This window comes from Gobio gobio (assembly GCF_949357685.1).
Source record: "Gobio gobio genome assembly, chromosome: 16".
Classification (NCBI taxonomy): Eukaryota; Metazoa; Chordata; class Actinopteri; order Cypriniformes; family Gobionidae; genus Gobio; species Gobio gobio.
The window spans coordinates 46640817-46655639 of record NC_137109.1 but is presented as its reverse complement, the minus strand read 5'-3'; the positions used below and the strand labels follow the sequence as shown (position 1 = coordinate 46655639).

General features: G+C 40.8%; 1 protein-coding gene across 1 annotated transcript in view; it reads left to right on the top strand.

Annotated features, from left to right (window-relative positions):
- Positions 1 to 2290: 2290 nt before the first annotated feature.
- The window catches only part of kctd8 (potassium channel tetramerization domain containing 8), a 53416-nt gene continuing 40883 nt past the window's right edge, over positions 2291 to 14823 (top strand). Inside the window, exon 1 of the mRNA XM_079838443.1 lies at positions 2291 to 3412. Within this exon, the coding sequence (XP_079694569.1) occupies positions 2578 to 3412 (835 nt within the window). The 5' untranslated portion in view covers positions 2291 to 2577. The remainder of the gene's footprint in view (positions 3413 to 14823) is intronic.

Sequence of the window (14823 nt, the reverse complement as noted above, 5' to 3'; positions counted from 1 at the left end):
TGATGATCGTGTTGGTAAGTACTCTGTGTATCCTTAAATTCTTTTTTTACAACACCGGCAAAGATCGTTTACACTCTTTTTCAATCTTTTTCTTCTAACGTAACTTATTCCAGCGTGCGTGCAGGTACAGGGTTGCCAAGTTTTTACAACAAAACCGCCCAATTGCTAACGTTCCTCAAAACTAGCCAAAAACAAGCCCAATAGCTTTCCTGGGGTGTTCTCCGGAAAAAAAAGGCATTTGGGGGGTAAAATATGTGTTATTTTGGCAGGGCTGGCAGGTAAAAATCGCATTCCTGGGTCTGTATATCACATAATTAGGGTCGCTTCAACCCGCGGACATGGCAACACAGTGCAGTTGAGTTCTGTTGACATTTGACAACTAACGTTATGCGTCGCTCCGTTGCTCTGATTGGTTGTGGGTCTATCCAATTGAGGTCTTTCCTGGTTCGGTTGAAACACGCCCCATAATCACTGCCCAACGGAGCAGTATCAGACTCATTTTCTGACTAGAATTGAGTATGACGACGTCAGGCTAATCGAGTATTAAAACCGGTTAAAACGCGAAAAGCGACGCTTGAATTTACGGGTATGTCCCTCTTTGGCTAATGTACTTTCAAGATGGAGGGGCAACATGGCGACCACCGTTAGATCCCATTACCTTATGTATTTTCAATGGCATATTATAAACTTACGAGAATACTTTATTACTTGAAAGAAGTAAATATACATTAATGAGCACATATATTTTTTAAAGAACTAAGTGTTTTTAGCTAAGAATAGACTAAAAAAGTTACCCAGTGTAGCTTTAATTAGAAAAAAATATCCCACCTTTTAATAGTAGAAAATATTTACAGTACAAACCCTATCAGTGAACTATGAGGGCAAAAAAAGGAAAGAAAAAAAAAAAAGCAAAATAATCGTTCATTAATCGTAATCAAGGTTAGGGTTAGGGTTAGGGTTAGGCTAAAATGTTCAATTAATCGAGATTTTTTATTTTTGGTCAAATCGTTACAGCCCTATGTCCACCACACACCATCTTATTTACCATCTGATAGTTAAGTTTAGACTGTGTGACCTGGTTGACATTCTGAATTACTTACTATTTACTGTTGAAATTCTGAATTGCTGAATTCCTTACTGTTCCTTGCACAAGGTTAAAACGCAGAGGAGATGGAGCTTTTTCAGTGGTGGGTCCTAGATTGTGGAATAGCTTGCCAGTAGCTCCTTCCATATCAGTTTTCAAATCACTTCTGAATCTCTTCTGTTTTCCTTAGCCTTTAAAACGTGTTAATGTGGTTTTAATGTTGCTTCTTAGTTATTTGAGTTTGTTCAGTAGCCTACTTTGGTCGGTCCTGTGTTTAAATGTATTTTATAAATAAAAGAACTGAATCGTACTAATCTCAGGAACAGAGTATGAATCAGTGATGACCAAATGCAAAATAGGAAAAATCTGTATATAAATTCAGCATTTATATCAAGATTTTACTATAAAATATGACCAAATCCATTAAGAAACTGATCATTAAAAATCTCACACTGAATTGCACAATCTATTGTTTATTCATAAATACAAATCAATTTAATTTGAACAGAATTGGATATTGTTTTACCGATTGCCTTTTTCACTTTCAATGACAAACCTGACCGATTGTACTTCCATATGGCCCCTAGATGGCGATATAGTCTTCTGGGTGATTTAATATAGTGCTTCTCTCTCTGACTCTCTCTTTCTCCCTCCGTTTTAATGGTTTGGCAGAGATAATGTGAGAATTACAGATAATCTGTGTTTATTCCCACGAGACAATCACATTGTGTGCCTGCTCATTATTCACTGTGCCACAACATGCAGACATTGGAGTCCAACTCAATTACACCGGATAGTCATTTAGAGAGAACATTATTCCACAACACAATAAGCACATAACTGAAAGAACAAACCAAAATCGCATTTCTCTATCTTTTTCTAAGGGTTTCTAACATATCCTTGATTAAATCTTTTGATGGTAATTAATTTGAGTCTCCTTGCTCTTTTTATGTTTGAATTATAGTGCCGCTGTCTCTTTAAAAGGCAGGACCGTGTGGTTACACCTCCACTCCCTCTCTCATTCTGTAGATGATGTCACTGTGGCTTCCCTTAGACCTTGGACAAATGATGTGGGTCTCTGTATGGCGTTCCTCCTCTTTCCCACCTCCTCTCTCTCTCTCTCTCTCTCTCTCTCTCTCTCTCTCTCTCTCTCTCTCTCTCTCTCTCTCCCCCAGTGTCTCCATCTCATACTCCACTGCTCTCTTCATCAACAGAGGGACAGCAGCTGAGGAAACTTGATAGCACTCCATCCCCTTCTCTTGTCCTCTTCCCTTTTTCTTAATCTCCCTCTTCTTCTCTCTATCCCTCTCTCATTCTCCAGCAGCGATGTAGTCCTTTCTCAAACTTTAACAGCTGTTCGGCAGTGAAGCCTTGACTGACATCCATCACTCCTGGACCTCTATGGATTCTTTGCCTGCTTCGTTTTGAGATCTTTCCATAGTCGCCTTCCTCCATTCGTCTCGTTTACCCTGTCGCTTTGGTGTGTTTGGATCATGGCCATGAAGGAAACTATACTCCCTATCAGCGAGGTGTCAAGTCCGTACCCGGAGGTCGTGGAACTCAATGTGGGCGGCCAGGTGTATGTCACCAAGCGCTCCACTCTGGTCAGCATACCTGACACCACCCTCCACGGCATGTTCACGCGATGCAACCCGCACGAGTTGCCCCGCGACAGTCGAGGGCGCTTTTTCATCGACCGCGATGGCTTCTTGTTCCGATACGTGCTGGACTTCCTACGGGACCGGCAGCTCGTGCTACCCGAACATTTCCCGGAGCGGGAACGTCTTCAACGCGAGGCCGAGCACTTCCAGTTGGGGGAACTTCTGAGACTTCTGGGCCCGCGTGTAGCCAAGCAAGGCTCGCTCAATGACGAAGGCTGCCAGAGCGATATCGAGGAAAGTTCGCAGAGTAGCGAGTTGGTGACTCGAACTGGGAACAGCGCCACCAACTATGTGACGACTTCTTCCGCCCTGGACAAAAGGTCAGGATTCATTACGATTGGTTATCGGGGATCCTACACAATGGTGAGGGATAACCAAGCCGATGCTAAGTTTCGGCGAGTGGCACGGATCATGGTCTGCGGGCGTATCGCTCTAGCGAAGGAGGTGTTCGGGGACACTCTAAATGAAAGTAGGGATCCTGACCGTCCACCAGAGAAATACACCTCACGCTTCTACCTGAAGTTCACCTACCTGGAGCAAGCATTCGACAGATTGAGCGAGGCTGGGTTCCAGATGGTCGCCTGCAACTCAACCGGAACAGCTGCGTTTGTTAACCAGTACAGAGACGACAAGATCTGGAGCAGCTATACAGAGTACATTTTCTTCAGTAAGTGACAGAGCAGCTCTTGCAAACCTGCCAGCGCTGCACTCTAATTTCCTTTTCATGTATCCGAGTGTTCCCAGCTTTTTTCCCAAGAGATAGAGGGACATGTTTCACAATTCAACCCCCAGCTCTAACCCTCCAACCACCACCAAAAAAACAAAGCATGCACTTCATTTTATGTGTGCATGCAAGAAGGATTTTTTTTTACCTTTGTAGAACAGGTGTGACTTGGGTACATTGGGTTTTTCTGCTCACTGCATGCAAATTAAATCTAAGGGTACTTGAAGATAAATTTGAAGTACTTGGCATCAAACTATTTTTAATCTTTATTAAAGAAATGCAGGGTCCTCAAGAAGGAATGATTCCGGTCTTTTGCATGGCTTTATTTCGATCAATTTCCAAGATTGTTTTTGGACAGGTATTGACATTTTTTTTTCTTTTGAGTTATGCATAGACTTAATGGTTTTTATACTGTACAAACTGTAACTCGTTAAAAGTCTTTTTTATTAATGTCGCTAGAAAACGTAAGATTACTAGATAACGGCTAACGAGTTCCTTTAAAATTGGATGACCCCCAGGCTGGATCTCTCTTTCTTTTCCTTCTTTTTCGCTGTTCATCTGCAATCCAGTGTTGTTCCTTTAGCGTCTCACAATCAAATGCTTTTTTTTTCTAACTACCCCCACACACACACTCTTTCTCTACTTTTCAATATGTAGCGACTTTGATGCTGTAATTCATTGCAGTTCATGTAAATGTGTGTCATAACTGGGACAGCGAGAGCCTCAGGCCTGACGTACTGAATAGAGAGGATAGTACACTAGGCAATCCCACGCACCACTTGTGTCCAATCATAAAGAACCCAAGATCAAAGCCTCCTCATTAGCCAATGTTAATCAGAGCTGGAATAAACGATAGCTGATTAGTTAATTTTTATTGGCTGCTTCGTGTTTGTCATTCTTAAATTGTACAGACAAGTGCTAATCCACTGCAGGCTGATGCTTTCACACTGCAGTAACTGCGAGTTCGCTTTTACAAGGTGTCAACCAGAATGCCGTGCAGTCTCTGACTGAGCTGATGTGATTGTGATCTTGATTGATTTGTGGTAGCTGACTAATGGTGTTTCTTTTCAACTGTATTTTATTGAATTTGTTCGGTCCTTGAAACTGCTTAAAACATTTAAGCATGTTTTAGCGGGTTCTGTGCATGTGCACATTAAAGCTGAGATAAGGCATAGCTGCGTGGACAGGTAGAGAAGTGTGAAAACATGCTGATAAGAAAAAGGACCGTCTAGGAGGATGAAAAATCTCACTTTGGTAGACTTAAGCGAGGTAATGGAACTTCAAGAGCTAATCCTACCGCTGCGTGTCGCAGATAATGAGGCTGTGTGTGTGTGTGTGTGTGCGAGAGAGAGCGAGTGAGTGAGTGAATGACTGTGTGTGTGTATTTGTCTTTCACTGTGTGTCCGTTTTTAGAAGATATTGATGAAGATAAGATGTCCATTCTGTGAAGCTGCCTGATCATTTATTGGCTGTTGTTTAAAGGTGGTGTGTGTAATTATTTCAATGTTAAATACTTTATCCTACTCCAGCATAAAGTCCCCATGAAATCAAAATTGATGTTTTTTTGGGCTTTTAGTATGAATATGTTAGCCTTACTGTTATCTATAAGCTAGTGTGCTCCTAAACCGTGACAACATTCGCGTTTAGAAGATATAAGCATTAAAATCTTAGTCTTTCACTTTCATCCAATATGGATCAAAATCAGTCTGCGCAGATTTTCTGTCCAATCAAATGCTCTCTAGAATCTAAAGCGTCCTGCCCCCTACATTATAAATAGATGCTGAGGCTGAAATCGGTCACTTGTTCACACAACACATGGTGAATGGCTCATAGTGCACTACATAGGGGATAGGGAATGATTCAGACAGTGTAAATATGCTTTCCATTGGGGCGAATGAAGTCTGGTTTCGAATTTTGCCACAGTGCTCATACAGTTTGCTCCGGTCCAGAGTCACGATAGCACAGAGCGGATCATATGCGCGAGCCGACGCAGACCAGAAAACATATCAGACCTATTTCAATTGTAAAAGGGGAGTAGCTATTCGATATGTTCCCTGTCTTCCTGTTTCAGTGGAAATTACGTTAACACATTGAATAATGCTGCATGTTTCAAGGCACTTCAGTTGCCTTTAATATAAGGGCACTACTGGTGACATTCCCAATATTTAAGTGCGGATTTTCAGTGACCAATTCTTTAACTTTTACATTCTCTCCTCTCAAATCTTGAATATATGGCTGCATTATTATACAGAGACAAATATAAGTAATAGTTTCTTAGACTTGAGTTGCGTGAGCAATTCAGAGGCTGCATCCTTCAAAGGACTTGGACTTCAATGGCCATGCCTTCGAAGGCCACAAAGGTCAGAACGAGTGTTGTTAAATGGGACGGTCTAACCACAGAGAATTGTTCTTGTTGCCTAGCAACTGTGACAGCTGTTGTTGATGAGTGGCAGTAATGTTTGGACTGGAGTTTTTTTTTAAGTTATAGTAAACTGTCTGAAAACACTGCATAAAATGATTTTCTTGTTTCCAGTCCAAATATCTAAAAAATCTTAAATCAAGACGCATTTACTAGAGAAGTAAAATTACATAAGATACTTTTTCTAGTTTTCTGGGGGGGAAAACTAAATGAAGTGAGTTTTTGCTTAAAACAAGCAAAATGATCTGCCAATGGGGTGAGAAAAATAAGCTTATTTCTGTTCAATCAGATTTCAATCAGAAACAAGAATATTTTTCTCACCCCATGGGCAGATCATTTTGCTTGTTTTGAGCAAAAACTCACTTCATTTAGATTTTATTTTCAAGAAAACAAGAAAAAAAACAGTAATTTTACTTATCTAGTAAATGCACCCTGATTTAAGAATTTTTAGATGTTTAGACTAGAAACAAGACAAAATTAGGTAAGAAGAGAATTTTTTGCAGTGAACAAAACAGGGTTCACAAACTGTCTAAATATGTTCACCATGGTCCATTTCTGTATATAATAAAGAGTATAAACTATATATAATGGCACCTTAGTAATTTGTCAACATTTGAACCGCTTTAAAGTTGTTGGTTTTTTTTCATGTATCATTAGACATTTGAGTAAGCTGAAACCCAATACTTGCATTTAAAAGTGTAATTCAGCAATTTACATAAAATCCTGTAATCACTGGCGCGCAATGAATTCAGGGGTAGACAAGGCTAGGGTTGGGTATCGTTTGGGTTTTTTTCATACCGGTGCCAAACCGATACTTTTTAAAACGGTACCGGTGCCTAAACGGGGCCTGAACCGATACTTAAAAAAAAAAAAAAAAGAGCCACAAAACAAGGTGGATGACAATTAAAGAATGACTTTAAACTATTTTTAATCTAGAATTAAACTATTTAACTATTTAAACTGAACCATTTATTAAAAGTTTAAAGTATACTTACATATATAAATAAATAAAAACACAATTTACTTAACAAATTCACAGTAAAACCTAAGCCACCTAACCCAACAATAGGCCTAATTTAACTCTAAATAACACAGTACTAATAACAGCAAAGTAGTCTGTATTCTTGGTATGCTACAAACCAGCTTCAAGGTTCAGTTTTTTGCAGAAATATGACCATATTCTCTGGCTAAATATTTTTGAACACATCGCCTTATTGTTTCCATGGCGACGCATCATGCTTCTCACATGACACACAGCAGATAGCGCTGTATGACAGCTCAGCTGTATTTAATTTTTTCTATTTTATTCGAAATATTCACAAACTATGTCACAAACTATCTGATATTCTGATTTTCAAATATGTGTGTTGATCTGTAATGCGCGATGGGCTTCGCCATGTTAGTTTGCGCCTCAGAGAACCGGATCTGTCGGATTTATAACACGTATATTCGACCGCTGAACTATGAGAAGAATAGAGTAAACTATATTTACTATATAATGTGTATCTGATGTGAATAAAACACGTAGTCAAATTATAACTGTCTGAAATGATTGTTATTGCCGCTACCATAGACATCAGTGTGTGTGTTTTTGCTAGTACTTATGTCTGGAACCTAAAATAAACATGATGTGGTTGAAAACACTGAATTGTTGTGATATGTGACGAGAGCTGAGCCACGTCAGCCAAAGCGCAAAAGCACCTTTGAACTTAAATGGCACCGAAATGAGGCACCGAAATCTGCGTTCTGGTTCGGTCCGGTTACATACCGGTTACATAGGTTTCGGTACCCAACCCTAGGCAAGGCCGAAAAGGACCCATCTGTTGTATCCTTCATTGCACGGGAATCGAAGGATGCATTTGGAGGCCGCAATTGAAGGAGTCTTCGAATTGGGACAGCCTTCGTTGCGCTGCTGTGACGCAGTTGGTCTTCGAATGTGCCCTTCAAAGGATGCAGTCTCTGAATTAGGATGCAGCTATTATGTTGAACTATCCTCCAAAACAATGGGTTGCAGTGAGGAGAAAATATCAGTTAAATCAGCTAGAAACAGAAGTGAGTAGTTAATAAAGAAGTTTGCTGAACTTTACTTTTACTGTACTTCATGTATAAAATGAATTGGTGGACAATTGGTGGACTAAACAACAAAAACACTAAACCGCTAGACCGGCTGTGTATCTCTAAACTGTGCAGAAGCAAACTATAGGTTTATTTGATTTTAGGGCTTGACTTGTGTTCAAAATCATTTTATGAAATATAACTGCTATTAAATGCACAATTAGAAAAAATGCATTTATTTTAAAATGGCAAATTAAATGTATTGATCATCAAACTTTAGTGTATTATATATACATATGTATTAGGGCTGTCGATTTAACATGCTAATTTACTTAATTAATTTTGGGGGAAATATGTTATTTATTAAAGCATTTAATTTACATTTATCCATTTAGCAGACGCTTTTATCCAAAGCGACTTACAACTGAGTACAAGAAGCATTAAATTGAACCATTTATTAAAAGTTTAAAGTATACTTACAAATATAAATAAATAAAAAACACAATTTACTTAACAAATTCACAGTAAAACCTAAGCCACCTAACCCAACTACAATAGAATAGAATAGAATAGAAAACTTTATTGTCATTGTACAGCTGTACAACGAAATTGTCTCATTTTGAAAGTGCATACACATAAGAAAACTATACAATTAAACAAAAGTAACCCGTGCAAATATGACAGATATGTGCAGTAAAGTGCAGATATGTGCAGACATTTGATTGCATACCTGTGTATACATTGGTAATGTAACATTTGTTAGGTGGAATTTAGAGCTTGCACTGCTATTGGATAAAAACTGTTTTTGAGGCGGTTCGTCCTGGTTCTAATTGATCTGTACCGTCTGCCTGATGGTAGCAGATTGAAAAGAGAGTGACCTGGATGAGATGTGTCCTTTATGATGCTGTAAGCTCTCTTGAGGCAGCGGGAGCTGTGTAGGTCCTCCAAGGTTGGGAGAGGGCACCCGATGATTTCCTCTGCAGTCCTGATGACCCTCTGGAGCTGTTTTTTATATGCTACAGTGCAGCTAGAAAACCACACGCAAAGGCAGTAAGTGAGAATGCTCTCTATGGTGGAGTGGTAGAACGATACCAGCAGACTCTGGGCGATGTTGTTCTTCCTAAGGACCCTCAGAAAGTAGAGTCTCTGCTGTGCCTTCTTCACCAATTCTGCGGTGTTCATGGCCCAGGTCAGGTCCTTCTCAATATGAACTCCCAGAAAACGGAAATCTGTGACCCTCTCCACACTGTCCTCGCCAATGAATATGGATTGAATGTCTGTTTTTTTCCTCCTGAAATCAATGACTAACTCCTTTGTCTTTGATGTGTTCAGGAGCAGGTTGTTGTCTCTGCACCACACTGACAGTCGCTTCACATCATCCCGGTAGGCCGACTCATCAGCCCCTGAGATCAGCCCCACTACTGTGGTGTCGTCTGCAAATTTGACAACGGTGTTGCTGGAGTGGAAAGGTGTGCAGTCATATGTATAGAGGGTATAGAGCAGGGGGCTCAACACACAGCCCTGGGGGGAGCCGGTGCTGAGACTAAGAGCTGTGGAAATTTGGGAGCCTGCTCTGACCCTCTGTGTGCGTCCTGTCAGGAAGTCTTTGATCCAAAGACACGTGGAGTTAGGCAGACCCAGGTCCAACAATTTAAACACCAGTCTATGGGGGAGGATGGTGTTGAACGCAGAGCTGTAGTCCACAAAGAGGAGCCGAGCGTAGTTCCCTTGCTGCTCCAGGTGGGTCAACACAGTGTGAAGAACTACAGCTACTGCGTCCTCCGTGCACCTATTTGCCCTGTAGGCAAACTGATATGGATCAAAGGTGGAGGGTAGAAATGATAGAATGTGTCTCCGTACCAGTTTTTCGAAGCACTTCATCACCACAGGGGTGAGTGCTACTGGCCGGTAATCGTTAAGGCTGGTAATGAATGGTCTTTTGGGCAGAGGGACTATAGTGGAAGATTTCAGGCAGGCTGGTACAGAAGACAGTGATAGAGACAAGTTAAAGATTCTGGTAAAGATCCCAGCCAACTGGTCCGCACAGTCTTTCAGCACACGTCCGGAGATGCCATCTGGGCCTGCAGCCTTCCTGGAGTTAATGGCCTTCAAAGTGCACCTCACCTCATGCTCCTCCACAGAGAGGGTGAAATTGAAGCTGCTGTGGGCCGTTGGGTGCTGTATGACTGAATCGTGTGACCCCACCTCAAAGCGGGCAAAGAAGAGGTTCAGCTCCTCTGCCAGCGAGATGTCACCCTCAGCAGCTCCGAGGCCGGACCTGAAGTTGGTGAGATGCTGAACTGCCTGCCACACCTGCCTGCTGTTGTTGCTGTCCAGATGGTCATCAATCCTCTTCTTGTAGTCAGCCTTGGCTCTTCTGATGCCTCTTTTAAGATTGGCCCTGGCCGTGCAATAGGCCTAATTTAACTCTAAATAACACAGTACTAATAACAGCAAAGTAGTCTGTATTCTTGGTATGCTACAAACCAGCTTCAAGGTTCAGTTTTTTCAGAAATATGACCATATTCTCTGGCTAAATATTTTTGAACGCATCGCCTTATTGATGGCGATGCATCATGCTTCTCACATGACACACAGCAGCAGCAATAGCGCTGTATGACAGCTCAGCTGTATCGGGTTTATTTAATTTTTTCTATTTTATTCGAAATATTCACAAACTATGTCACAAACTATCTGATATTCTAATTTCAAATCTGTGTGTTGATCTATAATGCGCGATGGGCGTCGCCATGTTAGTTTGCGTATATTCATCCTCGTCTCACTTCAGTGACCGCTGAACTAGGAGAAGAATAGAGTAAACTATATTTATATCTATATATACTATAAGAAGCGATCCGTCATGAAGAGGCAACAAAACACAAAAAGTGCCTGAAGTACTAAGTTTTAGACATTACACAGAGCATCATACGGGTAGGGAGGGAGTAGAGGAAAATAGAAGGAACATTTTGTTTTTGTTTTTAAGATGAGGTTAAGTGCTCACGGAAGAGGTGAGTTTTCAGCTGTCTTTTGGATGTTGTCAGTGATTCTGCAATTCGGATGGAGGTGGGAAGATTGTTCCACCACTAGGGAACGGTGAATGTAAATGTTCTGGAGAGGGATTTTCTGCCTCTCTGTGATGGCACCACAAGCCGTTGCTCCTTAGCTGAGCGAGTCAAAGTAAAGAGCTGAGCTCGTGCTGGATCTGTAGGCAAGCGTCAGCGCCTTGAACTTGATGCGAGCAGCGAGTGGTAGCCAGTGCAGAGAGATGAAGAGAGGTGTGACGTGGGCCCTTTTGGGTTCATAAAAGGCAAGACGTGCTGCTGCGTTCTGGATCATTTGAAGCGTTTTGATCGCACATGATGGAAGTCCAGCCAGAAGCGCATTGCAGTAGTCAAGCCTAGAAATGACCAGGGCCTGGACGATTTAGTGCATCGTACATTTCATAAACTTGATTGCTTGATTGCGAACATGAAACAAATGGTGGGTTAAAAATAACCCAAGTTGGGTTGAAAATGGACTAACCCAGCGATTGGGTTGTTTTAACCCAGCAATTGGGTTGTTTTAAGCAAACAATTAACCCAAACGCTGGGTTAAAACAACCCAATTGCTGGGTTAGTCCATTTTCAACCCAACTTGGGTTATTTTTAACCCTGCATTTTTTAGAGTGTACTGTGTGATGTAGCCTATAGAATGCAGTTAGGCCCCTAAAATTCAAGATATCAGGGCAAAAATGCCCTTGTATGGGTTTAAGTCTCATATTTATGCCATGATAGTTAAAGGGGGGGGGGAACACTCAGTTTCAGTCAGTCTCATGTCAATCTTGAGTACCTATAGAGTAGCACTGCATCCTGCATATCTCCGAAAAGTCTTTATTTTTATTATAATTATAAAAGAAAGATGCGCTGTTCCGAGTCTTTCCGGAAAAAGCCGTGCGGCTGGGGGCGTATCGTGTGGGCGGAGCTAAAGAATGTCGAGCGCGCGCCGCTGTTACTGTGTTGAGTGCGTCTGAAAGCTGCGTCATCCCTAAAAGCGGGAAAAAACTTTATTCAACATAAAAAATGGCTTTTAATCAGATACAGCCATACATCTATGATCCGGAATCAGACCCAGAGGCTGAAGTTGAACAGGAGCAGCAGCAAAAACGACTAGAGCAGGACGTCGACTATGTGGTATAAGTTACACTAACTATATAATATGTTTAGCGGCTTGTGTTATTTAGAACACCATGTCAAGCGCGAGTGTTACAATGTGTGTGTGTGTGTGTGTGTGTGTGTGTGTGTGTGTATGTGTGTGTGTGTTTACGCGTGGTTTGTGAAGACATGATTTGTAGTAAGCGGACTGGTTTTGCGCGTCAGGCTAGTGTTTACATAGAAAGACATGGAATAGTAGCGCATTTGAATGAAGAACCGCGCTTATTTAGTTCAACATATTTCCCCATTCTTTGTGTATTGTTGTTTGGAGTGCTTTTACAATACACAAACATACACATATAGTGGCCAGCTAAACAAATGTACACACACTATACATCGCATGCTCCATTGATCAATACGTGATCATGTTTGGGCTACTTGATGGGCATAGGCAAAAACAGACATTTGAAGCAGTCAAACCTGCGGTTCCAACGTTGGGACCTTTATCGTTGGGACCGCTCCATCCTTCAGTATTAGGCGATCTGAAAATCCGGCGTCGAACTGGGCCTTGTTTATAAAACAATCGGCACCGAAATGCAGGGAACAGACATAAATATTTGCGCAACTCAGTTGTTGATCCGGAAAAGCAAATTCCATCTGTACGAGCCAGCGCTTTGATGGGCGTAGCCTATTGCTTTCACGCTCTCTCTCTCTCTCGCGCGCGCTCTTCCGGTAGAATTGTCTGTACGGCCCATACAAGGAAATTCCGCCCTGTTGACGTCAAGCGGACCCATGATCGAAAAAAACTTTCCGAAACTTATGACTAACAGGAAGTACTAATTTTGGCAAAGAAATACTCCCATCAAACGTCCACCTTAGCTTATGAAACGGTGTCCATGTTTAGCATGGGAATCCAAGTCTTTAACAGTGCCAAAAGATCAGTATGCATGAAACAGCATTTCACCCCCCCTTTAAGCAATATCACATGAGTAATGAGCGCAATATCCCACACGAGTGCTGTTTTTGGAACAAGTACAAATGTGATATTGATTTTATACAACAGTTAAATTAGAAGTTAATACTGTGTTATATTTTAGACACAATATTGTTGGATTTTGCTTAATTTTGCAAATGAAAATCTTACCGATAAAGCCAGAGCAGAACTGTTGTGCGGTGTTTCGTTTATTAATTACATTTACATTTATATAGCGCTTTTCTAGGCACTCACTCAAAGCGCTTTTACATAGAAGGGGGGAATCTCCTCAACCACCACCAATTTTTTTCTGAATGAATCCGCGTTGAGCGAATCAATCGGGTGAACCAACGATTCAGTGGCTGATTCATAATGACTTACTCATTTAGACATTCCTTCTGGCAGTTTTAGTTTCTTATTTATGAGTATAATTTCAATTGTTTTAATAAAATCATATTTCCATATTAATATCTCATTAAAGGTATAGTTCTGAGGTAAAGGTAGAAAATTCTGTCGTCATCTAATCACCCTCATGGCCATTGAAGCTTAAAAGTTTATATGTAATAAATTCTATGTTGAATCAAATAAAATGTTTTTGTTTCTAAAGCTACTTTTTGTAATGTCTATTTGAAGCTTTTCTCATTTAACACAATAATGACATTCAATTATCTTTTGGGGGTAATTTCTCAGCCAAATTTGATGTGTGATTAATTTGCGAATAGATTAATGAATCGCAACATCATATACATATATTTATGCTGTATAACATACATTTTAATACTTTTTATATATTCTAAATATACTTTCATTTGTGTAAACGTATATTGAACTTGACCTGCAGCCTTTTATTTTTTTAACAATTGAGGTATTTCTCTCAATTTGTTTTGTCCCTTTCTCTCTCTGTCTGTCTCTCATTTAAAATTTTGGACGTACTGATGTCAGTTTTATAATTTGCGTATGTGATTGCAGAGGCAGAAGTGACGGGAGAGCCAGAAGAAAGAAGGGGAGAAGTAATAAGTGAGAGAGAATGAGGGTGAGGGGGTGGAACGGTCACCAGCGGTCCCGGCTGTAGCGGGGCTGTCGTTCAAGCTTAGCGTGATGTTTGTCCGCCCCGCAGGAGCATCAACGCCGGCTCCTTATCTCTGTCAGGATGCTAATCACAGCTCTGGAGGCTCAGAGGAAGGAGGGGACATGCCTCAGCGTGCCAGAGGGGCTTTCTGTACAATAGTTGCTAGTTAACAATAGCAGACCCCCCACCATTATACAAGAGTCTAACACTTGTCATCCAGGGAAAGTGACACATGATTAGTAATGTTTACAGAGATAAGCTTCACTATATTGCTCATACTTGGAGTTGGGGATTTGAACAACCCCATTAGCCATACGTATTAAACTGTGGTGTGTAACTTGTGCTACGGATATGAATGATTCCTTTGTGTTGAGGAGAGGAGTAGTGTTACTTTTTTTTCATTGAATGAGGGTCCTGAGTCAAAAACAGACCTTTTTTAAAGAGACTTAGGCCTATTCTTTACAAAATATTGTATATATTAAAATGGTTTAAACTTGTTGGGTGTATATAGGCTATTTGTTATCCATACTTTAAAGCAATACCAGCAGCAGGACAGAAAAGTTGTTCCAGAGCAAGTTATTGCATTTTGATGAAAGATTATGAAGACTTTTGTCTTTCATAAACCAGGACCAGGAATAGTGTAGTAAGAAAGTAAACAGTGTCAATTTTGATTTCAAGTTGACTTTAAGTGAAAGACACTCACTGTGT